The sequence below is a fragment of the Chiloscyllium plagiosum genome, unplaced genomic scaffold (genome assembly GCF_037043375.1).
Source record: "Chiloscyllium plagiosum isolate Xiang-an unplaced genomic scaffold, Cpla_swu_hap1 HiC_scaffold_10, whole genome shotgun sequence".
Lineage (NCBI taxonomy): Eukaryota > Metazoa > Chordata > Chondrichthyes > Orectolobiformes > Hemiscylliidae > Chiloscyllium > Chiloscyllium plagiosum.
The window spans coordinates 93073175-93085314 of record NW_028270148.1 but is presented as its reverse complement, the minus strand read 5'-3'; the positions used below and the strand labels follow the sequence as shown (position 1 = coordinate 93085314).

At 38.8% G+C, this 12140-nt stretch overlaps 1 protein-coding gene across 1 annotated transcript in view; it reads left to right on the top strand.

The window, feature by feature from the left end:
- LOC122553015 (glycogen phosphorylase, brain form) overlaps nucleotides 1-12140 on the top strand; it is a 99533-nt gene that overhangs the window by 60427 nt on the left and 26966 nt on the right. The window contains exons 9-10 of the mRNA XM_043696427.2: nucleotides 676-768; nucleotides 2582-2728. Coding sequence (XP_043552362.1) covers nucleotides 676-768; nucleotides 2582-2728 — 240 coding nt within the window. The remainder of the gene's footprint in view (nucleotides 1-675; nucleotides 769-2581; nucleotides 2729-12140) is intronic.

The window sequence follows — 12140 nt, the reverse complement described above, 5'->3', positions numbered from 1 at the left end:
ATCCAAGTAAGTCTTTTCTGAACCCTTTCTAGTTTAATAATATCCTATCCATAACAGGACAATTAGAACTGGACACAGTATTCCAGAAGAGGCCTCACCAATGTCCTGTACAACCTCAACATGACTCCCCAACTCCTATACTTTACTGTTTATACATATAAAGCCCAGGATCTTGTATATTTTATTAACAACTTTCTGAATCTGTCTGAACACCTTCAATAGTTGGTGCACATATATCCATAGGTCCTTCTACTTCTGCACCCCCGCTGGAGTTGTACCTTTTTTGAATCCCCTCTCCTCATTCGTCTTGGCAAAATTGATCACTACACTTCCTAATTCAGTGTGTGTGAGCACAGGTGATTCTCATGTCTCTGATTTAGATCTTGAAACCATAGCCTCTAGACTCTGAGGGGCAAGTGCTACCTACCACTGTGCCACAGATTAATAACAAAATTCCCTGCATACAAGTGGAGGAAATAAAGCTTTCAACTTACGAACGCAAGAATGAATACTCTTACCCTGTTGTCCAGTTTATGAACAGAACTGGAGTCAAGCTTGGAAAGTTGCTTTAATGACCTATGTGTTGCTGTTACTCAGTCTCTGTACTCTTCCCAATTTTTCAGTAAGCCTGATAATCTTTTTGATGTATTAAGGTTGATGTTCCTTTGTTCACAGGTTGCCATTCAGCTCAATGACACCCACCCTGCCCTTGCCATTCCTGAACTGATGAGAATTCTAGTAGATGTCGAGAAGCTTGATTGGGAAAAGGTATGGGTTTGACCAGTCAATTCCATTTATCATTTTCAAATAAATTCCTTTAATATGGTACAACACTCAAAAGATTCTTGACATGAATATTATCTGTCAAAATTTGAAAGAGGGCACTGAGCCACATAAAGATATATTAGACCAGATAACCAAAGCCAGTTTCGTCATCGAGATAATGACTCCTAGGATTAATTCAGATTTGAAATGTTGACTGTTCATTCCATAGGATCTTTTATATTTATATAGGAATCTTAAAAGCAAAACTTAGTTTATATAAGTGAATGGTTTCTTCTCGGACCGAGTCTGACTGCCCTGGTCTATCACCGGATATCTTTTGCACAGTCTGTTATGGCAGATGCCCTTCTGCTTTGCCTGCATCCACAGCAGGGAGGTTTACTCTGTTATGCCTTTGCCTTAAGCAGCTGGTATTTGGTCAGTATAGCACAGTTAGGTCATAAGTGTTCTTTGTGGAATGAAACCTGCATTCTACCTGGTCTACTACGTGTAATTCCAAATCCATACCGATGTGGTACGACCTTTGAAGTGCCCTAGCAAGCCATTCCAAACTATAAAGCTTCATCAAGTCCACTAAGAGTGACCAGAAAATACTGGCCTTGCCAGTCTGCCGACATGCTTAGACTGAATAATTTAAAACAGCCATTCAAAGCAGAAGGCTTAAATTAATCTGAAATTGAAAATTTAACTGCCATAAATAACAATTTCAAACAGTTTTATCTATTTTTGTTCAAGGAGGGCAAAGGTCAACAGCACACTGAGGAAGCACAGTATCATATTGTCCATCAGGAACAATTTGAATTGAGACAGGAGGAAACAAAACAATCCAGTACTATGTATCAGGAAAACATTTTAGATTTAAACCCATGTTTGAGTGTTGGCTGTCTTTAATCTACAAAATTTCTCTCCAAATTTTTGTTCATTCTGCAGGCCCAAGGATTACAGAACAGGTTGCCATTTATAGTTCATTTCTTGTTATCCTGAAAAATGGTGATCTTTCATGTTAAACTGCTGCTGTCCATGTTGAGTGATGGTTTAGTACAACTGAGTGACTTGCTAGGCTGTTTGAGTGGACAGTTAAAAGTCAGTCACATTGCTGTAGGTAGGAACAGCAAGTTTCCTTCTCTAAAGAACATTAGTTAACCAAGTGGGTTTCACTGGCCTCAAACCAGCTGCTTAACACAAGTAAGGCACACACCCCGATTAATGATTCTAAAATAATGCAACTTAACTGCAGAGGCAGTATCACATTGTCATTTGTGATCAACTGCTAATGGCTTCCAACTAATTCTGAGATGCGATTAATACTCACTTTTAGTTGGATTACTTGGTTCGGGGGTCTATTTAAATGATTGCCTAAAGTACCATTTAAAATGAGACCATTGAATGTGAACAAAGACCAAAGCCCATATAGTCCAATTGGTTTGCCTTCTACCATCCTGGTTGTTTGACTAATCATAGCAAGCAATCATTATCAATTAGACCACAACAGGCCTAGACATAATGATTTAAAAATTCTGGATCAGTGGTGCTGGAAGAGCACAGCAATTCAGGCAGCATCCGAGGACAGGCAAAATCGACGTTTCGGGCAAAAGCCCTTCATCAGGATATAATGATTTTATAATGATTTAAAAAGCCTAGTGGTGGTCAACTTTGGGAACCGTAGAACTACAGTTACCTGAATCACCAAAACATTTGTATTTGTCACATATTGTGTCACAAATTACTCTCGTACTGTTATTGTGTCTCAAGTGAATCTTGTGCTGTGTTTTTTTTTCTTGGCATTGTTTCTTAAAAGGCTTGGGATATAACAAAACGGACCTGTGCTTATACCAACCACACAGTGCTACCTGAGGCTCTAGAACGCTGGCCAGTTCAGATGTTTGAAAGTCTTCTGCCGAGACACCTGCAAATAATCTATGAAATCAACCAGAAACATTTGGACGTAAGAAATATTTTTGGACAATTTTGCATGCTGTTCCTCACTTTACCTTGCTTTCTTCAGTTTTCCATTGCCTAAAATGAGAGGGTTATGTTATGATGAGAAACAAAGTAAATGGAGCCATATTTTCCGCAATTTGGAGGAAAAGAAGGTGAATTCATTAAAACGATGTGAGATTCTGAAGGCATTGAAAAGGTCAACACTGAGGGGTTACTTGCAATAGCTAGGGAATCGAACCAAGGCAAGTCTTATGATAAAGGTATGATCATTCAGAGCTAAGTAGAAATTTCTTAACTCAAAGGTTACAAGCCTTGAAATTTTCTACCACAGAAGGGTTATGAATATGACTTTATTGAATATTTTTAAGGCTGAAACAGGCAGACATTTTGGTGTCTTGAGATGTGTGGGAACCGTTGGGAAAGTGAATTTAAAGCCCATGATCAAATGAATAGCATAGCGGTCTTGACAGGTAGAGGGTATGCTGATTAGTCGGTGGGGGAATGAATCTGTTTGGTGGCAAGGAGCAGTGGAAGGGAGGGAGAGGGACTGTGAAGGGAGGTTAATTGAAATTGGAGAACTCAATGTTGAGTCCTCCAGGCAATAGGGTGCCCAGACAAAAGATAAGGTGTTGTTCCTTATCTTCCGCCTGGGCACCCTACAGCCCTCCCAGCCAAGTCGTACCCTCTACTTGTCTTCAGCTATCTCCTCTTCATCACCCTGCTCCCGCCTCCTTTATCTGTAACTCCCCCCACCCCCGTCCTGGAACGTCAACTTCTGCACCACCTAATGCTGCCTGGCTTGCTGTGTTCTTCCAGCCTCCTGCCTGCCTACATTTAGTTAGATTATGACTGATCTCTACCTCAACTAATGCCTTTGCTCCATATGTGCCTTGAATCTTTGAACTTAAAAAATCGTTGGGCAGATCAGGTCTTTGGATCATCAGAGGTATGATTGAAGATGCATGTTAGGACCATACAGAAGTCCTGACGTGCACTCATGTGGGAACTTAAATTTATGGTACTCAGTTCCTCTGTTCTCGGGTTCCATTGTGGAGGTCTCCAGCTCTGAGCTAGCATTGGAGATTTTAAGCAGTTCCATAGTATATACCTGGGAAGTTACAAGGAAGTGTTGGACAAATTAAAACCTAGTCTACATCTAGGTAACTACACAACTGATCAGCCCTGACCTGACTGGCTAACCTTGAGTTAACTTGAGTACTTAATTATTCGACTCCCTTGTCACCGATCTACCCTACAGCCATGTCCCCCTCAATCATGCAACCCAACCTAACTAACCCTGACCATCTAGTAACCCACTGACCATCTTACTACCTTTGCAACTTCACCGGCAACCGCCCAACTACCCCTGCACTGACTCCCTCCCTAGCCATCAATCCGATTATTCAACTAATCAAACCCACTTATGCCCATGACAGTGAAACACTAGAACCACTACCACCTACCATCTTGTCCACTTACCCACCTGATCCATTCACCCAGCGTTCACTAGTATTCAAAGGAATGCATTCACTAGCATTCCTCAATGGTTTTTAAACTTAACCATGCAGCAACTAGTGCCATAAAAGACGAAAACAATACTGGATTGGAAGTGTGACTCTTTTAAACATAACCCAGTCAGTTGCAGTGTTCTGGCTGATCAGCATTGCATGTGCCAATTCTGGTGCTTATCAAAAATAAAATACTCATTATTTATAGTCTTTGAAAATTTGTACTGTTGAAGCTTTTCATGTTACATTCATCAGGCAAAGTCCAAGAGTATCAAATTTCAAATTGTTATGGATCAGACTAAACCCCTCCATATAATACAAAGATAGTCCAGATCCTAACTTTTTCTTATTTTAAAGGTAAATTGTGATAATACTGACACATTGAGAATTATTTTGTCCTTTTTTTTTGTTTTGAAGAGAGGTCGTAAAGGCAGAGGTACCGAAGAGTCTAGTTTAACAATGGAAAGGGTGTGGCCATTCTCCTAATTCAGTTTTTCTAGTTGGTTGTTAGCTGGAGCAGTCACAAGATGTTGGAGTCCAAGAGTGGCAAACTTAAGTAAAGGATTCCTTTGACTTTCTGTGAAATCTCTCTCTGAAGGAGGTGCTTGAATTTACCTTTTTGCCAAAGGATGTGTTTATGGGATGTTACCGTATTGGAATAGTTAATTAGAAATAGTCACTGTATCGGGTCAATTAAGTTTTCCAATACAATAGAGTGGTGTTGGAAAAGCACAGTAGGTCAGGCAGTATCCAAGGAGCAGGAAAATCGACATTTTGGGCAAAAGCCCTTCATCAGGGATGATAACCAGCTTCAACACCACTCTAATCTTGACTCTAATCTCCAGCATCTGCAGTCCTCACTTTTGCCTAGGCTTTCCAATAGTTAAGTTATTCTAAATTCCTCTTTATTTTGTTTGTGTTTCAACTGTAGTGTTTAAATAAATTCTGTTCTGCTTAAAACTGAGTGGTTTGACCAGTTACATCACACCTTGAATACCCACTTCACATCTGCTTTTGAAATAAGAAGGCTACCTTCTTAAAATATTTTGGGGGTCTGGCCTGGTCCATTAAGTGTAAGGTGTTGCATTCCGGATGCAATTTGATTGATTAAGCTACTGGATTTGAAGAAAAATACATTTTATTCATACACTATAGTTCAAATACATCAAAAGAAAGGAGGAATCTGAATAACTTGCCTCTATTGAAAAACTTAAGAGAATAATAGATTACTTAACTGCCAAACAGTAACTACTCCAATATGGTAACATCTCATCCTTTGACAAAGGTAAGTTCAGAAAAATAGATTGTCTCACAAGATATTCTCCAGTCCAGGAGGAAAACATCCAGAGAAAACTCAGAGGGAGCGATGTACTGCAGCTTCCACCCAGCTTCAAGACCCCAGCAAAAATTACTGATAAACTAAAAGTACTGCTCCTGAGGGAGCTTGCTATACCCATTTAGGCTGAAAGATGTGTTGCTGGAAAAACGCAGCAGGTCAGGCAGCATCAAACGAGGAGGAGAATCGACCGTTTCTGGCATAAGCCCTTCTTAAGCGTATGCCCGAAACATCGATTCTCCTGCTCCTTTGATGCTGCCTGACCTGCTGCGCTTTTCCAGCAACACATTTTTCAGCTCTGATCGCCAGCATCTGCAGTCCTCACTTTCTCCACACCCATTTAGGCTGCTCCTATTGTTCCAGGTTTAAAAAAAAAAAAAGGCCTCACAAGCTGTTTGCTTTATTGGCTTTCAATAGACAGCTCCATGCCTCTACCTTAAAATATCTCTTTTTAAAAAGGACAAAATACACCTCTTAAAGCCATAGTATCATCACAAAATAGGGAAGTATCAAAACCGCCGGGAAGGGGTTTTGATATGTTGGCAAATCCACTGTGGTTGAGGTGTTGCCATGGAGAAGGCAATAGGGAACAATTTTACCCAACATTTTTTGTTTAATTTTTTTAAAGTTATGGGACATGGACATATTCATTTTATCTGCGACGAGCAGAATTTGAAAATTCCTGGTGTCCCCACTGTATGTACATCGGAGGAAGAACAATCCTTGTTCTCTATTTTAAGGGGGAAAAAAATAGGTTTACAAAACTTTGCACAAAATAAATTTTGTTGTTTCACTTTTTGTTTCACATTTGAGGTCCTTAAATCAATTAATCACTCCTGCTGAATGTTTCCTTCTAAAAATTCAACATTCATTTGCCTTGGCAGCTAGAACTATCATTCTGTACCTTCTCTAATGTCTTACGCTCTTCCTAAAGTATGAAACCAAGAATTGGACTCTCTACATTTGAGCCGATGTCGTTTTAGCATAACTTTCCTGCTTTTCTCCTCTATGCTTCTATTCATAAAACACAGGATTCCATGAACTTAACTGTTTTGCAATCCTGTCCTACCAACTTGCAAGGTTTGTGCAGAAGTATCCCTTTTAAAATGATGCCATGTAGTCTGTATTGTCTTTTTTTTCCTTTTTTTTATCAACCTATTTTTTCAACCTGTTCAGAGATGTAGGTGGGAATTGAACCCAGGTCTTTTGGTCCAGGGGTACGGATACGACCTCTGCACCACAGAAGCCTCCTCAATTCAGTTTTTGACCATTTTTCATTTTAAGGAGGCACAGTCTAGCCATTTTCAAACAATCTCTTCAGATGTGTTATGATGCCTCTCTGGAGCAGGTAGAATGTGAATGTGAGTCTCCTGGCTCAATATGCACTGCCACTGCACATTACAAGTCTCTTTCAATTGTGTCTTTCCATTCTTCCTTCCAAAATGTATCACCTGGGTTGAATTTCATCTGTTATGTATCCATCTGTTCCACCAACCCATTACTAATCTTCCTTAATGTTTGCTATCCTTACAAGTTTAATGTTGTCAGGAATTTTGGAATTGTAATATGTAACCCAAAGACCCAAGTCATTCATGTATATCAAAAATGGTTGTCCTGGTACAGCATCACGGGACTCCCATTGTAGACTGAAGAAAAGTCATTCACCACAGCAGTTTGCTATCTGTCCCTTGGGCAAATTTGTATTCTTGTTGTGTATATTTCTTATCCATGGGCATCAGTTTGGCGAAAGAAAAGGCCTATTAAGTGTTACTTTAGAAGTCTTTCATTTCGACATAACTGCACTGACCTCATCCTCTGTTGCCTCAGCAAAAAAAAAACTCACTCACTGGAGCCAAAGCACCATTTACCCATGTCAGATATAGATTGGGCTGTCCTTATGTAGACCAAGAGATTGTCAGTTTTTTTTAAAAAAACACCACCAGAGCATTAAACCTGCATCTTTCAGTCCTTTTGGCACCAATCGGAAAAGAAGTAGAATTAAAGGACATGTGACTTCTTCTTAGTACTTGATGTTAATTATGCTTCTTTTTCCACCACTGCTACCAGGTATCATTTCTGTTTTTATTTCAGAACTTCAGCATTGGTTGTATTTGGCTTTTAACTCTCCTCCCGTTTGTTGGTAGTTATGGATTTCCTCCTGTCACTTTTGTTAGTTTTAAAATACACCTTGTCCCTTTCCATAACCACTGATGCTATGATCATATTTCTGAGGTGTGACCCCCCCCCCCCTCAGTAAAATCATTGCCATATTCAATACTGAGATAGTGAAGTCTCCCATTGTTGTGACTGTATAGATCTTGCACCTATCAGTGATTTTTGTACATCTGTCTCAGTAATTTATCTGTAAATCTATATTTGAGAAAGTTCTTCCTAACTGTTGTGATTGGAACAATGTCAGCCAGGTGGACTCATTGAATATAATTCCCCTGATTGGGGCTGTTAACCTGGGAGCCTGGCTGACAGATGTAAACAGAGTGTCAGGAGTACTGTTCATTCTAGGGGCCAGCTTTGAGTTAGTTGAATCTGTGTAAGGTACTGAGCACTTGGTGACGGGATACTGGCCTTTGTGGAGTTATTTCACTAACATAATTACTGAAAGACCTAGCCCTAATTTTAAAGCTATGCCTCATCTTCTCCCACTAGAGAGAGAACGAGAGGAAATAGTTCATCTTTATACACTCCATTAAATTAAACTGTTAAACTAACTTGTCAAGGTAATGAGAACTTGAGAAGTAATCCAAATGGGAAGAAAATAAAGCTGGTAACAGGAAGCTGAAAAATTGCCATGGAGGCTAGAAGACCAGGAACAAAGCAGCATATTGAGTTTGCTTCAAAAGCAGAATGATGACAAAAAGAGTTAAGGGCACTATACCTGAATACTTGCAGTATTTGTAACAAGATAGATGGCCTAAAGACACTATTGAGGATACATGAGTAAACTTAATTGCCATTACATAAACATGACTGCATGGTGACTGGGATTGGGAGCTGAATATTCAAGGATGTTTGAATTTAGGAAGGACAGACAAAAAGGAAACAAGAAGAGTGGACAAGATGGTGCAGTTAGGTAATTGCTCCTCGGATGCTGCCTGAACTGCTGTGCTTTTCCATCACCACTCTAATCTAGACCCAAGATGGTGCAGTTGCATTGATAACATAGGATGGAGCAACACGTTAGTAAGGAAAGGTCTCAAATCGGAAGAGCAATGTGTGGAATCTGCTTGTGTGAAACTAAGGAACAGCAGGGGTGGAAGCCATTTGTTGGGAGTTCTTTTTTAAAGCCATTGAAGAGGTATGTTAATGTGAGGCATAGTATTGATCAAAAATGAGAGGAGGATGTATCGTGGCTAAGAGAGTTACCATGGATGACTTCAATCTGCAAATAGACTGGATAAACCAATTGAACATTAAAGCTGTGGAAGGCTAATTTCTGGAGGGTGTCAGGGATGGTTTTCTAGAGCAGTATGGTGAGGAGCCAACTAGAGGGCATTTATTTTTGATGAAGTATTATGTAATGACCAAGGCTAATTAACAATCTTGTTGTAAAAAACTTTTTAGGGATGAGTGACTGCAATATGATAGAATTCTGTTATGTTTGAAACTGAGGTAGTTCATTCTGAGGCAAGGGTGTTAATTTGAATATGGGACATGAGGTACATATTGGCTGAGGTAGATTAGGATGATACATTAAAAGGCATGCCCGCATACAGGCAACAGATAATCTTTAAAGATCCATGACACTTGGACCAACTATACGTTTTTTCAAGGTCAAAAATAAAAAAAAGTTAATCAACTGTGGTTAACAAAGAACTTTAGGATTGTAGAAGATTAAACAAGAAGGACTATAAATTTAAAGAAATAACTAATTCTGAGAATTTGGCAGTTGATAGAATACAACAGATGAGGACCAAGAAACTGATCAGGAAAGGGAGAATGGAACATAAATTTGAGTAAACAACAAATCTGATTGTAAAAGCTTCTATAGATATGTCAGAAGGAATTCTTTGGCTAAAATGAATCTGGATTTATTACAGAGTCATGAGAATTTATAATGAGGAATGGCAGAGAAGCTAAATTATTACTTTTTGTCTGTTTTCACAAAGGAAGATACCAGAAATCTTTCAGAACTAGAAATCCTAATGGATTGGGAGAATGGGGAAGTGAAGGCAATTAGCATTAGTAAAAATATCGAACTGGAGAAATCAATGGGTCATGAAGATCCAAATTCTCCCAAACCTGATGATGATCTACAATTCAGAGAGTTGAAGGGTGTGGATATAGAGATAGTTAATCCATTGGTAATTATCTTCCAGAACTCTACAGGTTCTAGAATGATTTCTGTGAATTAAAAATAGCGAATGTCACCCCACTGTTTAAGAAGAGAGAAAACGGGACCACCAACCTATTAGACTTGACTCAGTAATAGGCGACATGCTAAAGGATAAGATAAATAAAGACCTGATTGATAATGATCTGACTGGGCAAAGTCAGCATAGATTTGTGAATGGGAAATTGTTGAAAATGTTTGAGTTTTTTTGAAGATGTTACTGATGAAATTGGTAAAGGAGAACTAATGGATGTAGTATACCCGGATTTTCAGAAGATTTTTCATAAAACCCTCACAGAAGTCTGGTTAGAAAAATTAAAGCTCATGGGAATAGGAGGTAATGTACGGGTATGGATTAATTCCTGATGAAGGGCTTTTGCCTGAAACGTCAATTCTCCTGCTCATTGGATGCTGCCTGACTTGTGCTTTTCCAGCACCAAATTCTCGACTCTGGTGTGGATTAATGATTGGCTACCAGACAGAAAACCGAGTACAACTAAATAGACTATTGTATTGACAGGCTGACATTACCACAGAATTTGGTACTTGGATCCTAACTGTTCACAACATTTGGAGATGAGGACCAAGTGTAATCCTTACAAATTTGATGGTATAAAGCTATGTATGAATGTGTTGTGAGGAGGATGTAAAATATCTTTTTGGAGGATTTAGGACTGGCATAGAGAATGGCAGGAACATGACAGATGGAATACCATATGAGGAAAAATGTGAGATCAATTTTGATAGAAAAGATAAATGTGCAGGGTATTTCTTAAGTTGTAAGACATTGGAAAGTGTCGATGTATGAAAAGATCTACTTATTCTTGACAATAAAGTCACTGAAGGCTAACATGCAGATGCAGCAAGGTATGAGAAGGCTAATAGAATGTTAGTCTTTATTTCAATAGGATTTAAGTACAGGAGTAGTGAAGCCTTCCTCTAATTGTATAAGAGCTTGTTTGGGAATTGCACCTGGAATGCTGTGTGCAGCTTAATTTTCTTTATCTAAGGAAAATATTATTTGCCAGAGATGGAGTGCATCAAAGGTTCACTAGACGTGTTCCTGAAATGGCAGAACTGTTTTATAAAGAGAGCTTGGGCAAATTGAACCTGTATTCACGAGAGGTTTGAAGGTTGAAAGGGATCGCTTTGAAACACAAAATGCTTAAAAGGACAGCTAAGTCTTGTTATAGAGGCAAATCACAGGTTTCCTCTACTTCAGGACGAGAACAGTTTAAGAATAGGGGCTTTGCAACTTTGGTCTGAGATTTAGAGAAATATGTTTACTCTGTGTGTTGTGAGTCTTTGGAATTTGCTATCACGGAGCTGTAGAAGATTATAAGGATATGGGGTGGGTAAAAGATACTTGATTAGCCATGACCATATTGAATAGGATAGTAGTCCCAATGGGATGAATGGCCTATTCCCATTCCTATGTTCCTAAATCATTCAGTTATTATTAAGGATCTTAAATAAACCACCTCTAAATCCTCTATACTCAAGGGCATATAATCCTGAAGCATTCTTTTTGAAGTATTTGTCAATTCTTTACATGTATTGACGGCATAATTTGATGCTTCAAAGCTGAAGTGTCTGACCACGTGAGGGAATTGATCTAATAAATGCAATAGTGCTAATTAACTGTAAATAAATGACTGCTCTTTGTGCTGCTGGCACATTGAGTGAAAGAAATCTTGGTGAGATTTCATTTGAATTTGATGTTGTGCCTGTAATTCCAGTTTTCACCAATTTTAACAGTTCTATGTTTTTTTTAGTCAGAAATATTACTCTGACATGAAATGGAAAAGTATGTGGGCTCGATAAAGTGAGAAATTTTCATCATCTTTCTAGGATTGTTAATCTGTTAAAATGGGTAATCAACTGTTGCAGAATCTGTCTGCTTTTAATTCGGGTGCATGTGTCGGCCTTAGTTCAGTTAGTTTCACTAAAACTAAAACAAAGAATTGCAGATACTGGAAATTGGAAACAAAGCATAAAGTGTTGGAGAAACTCAGCAGTTCTGGTAGCATCTTTGGAGAGAAAAAACAGCTAATGTTTTGAATCCAAATGTTTTGATGAAGGATCACTGAATTTAAAACACCTAGTTTCTCCAGCATCTCCTGTTTTTGTTTTAGTTGCTTTCACTCTCATTTAAGTCAAAAATAGCAAAAGTACAAATCCGCTATAACATTAAGAATATCCATATGTTTCTTAGACCCCTGCC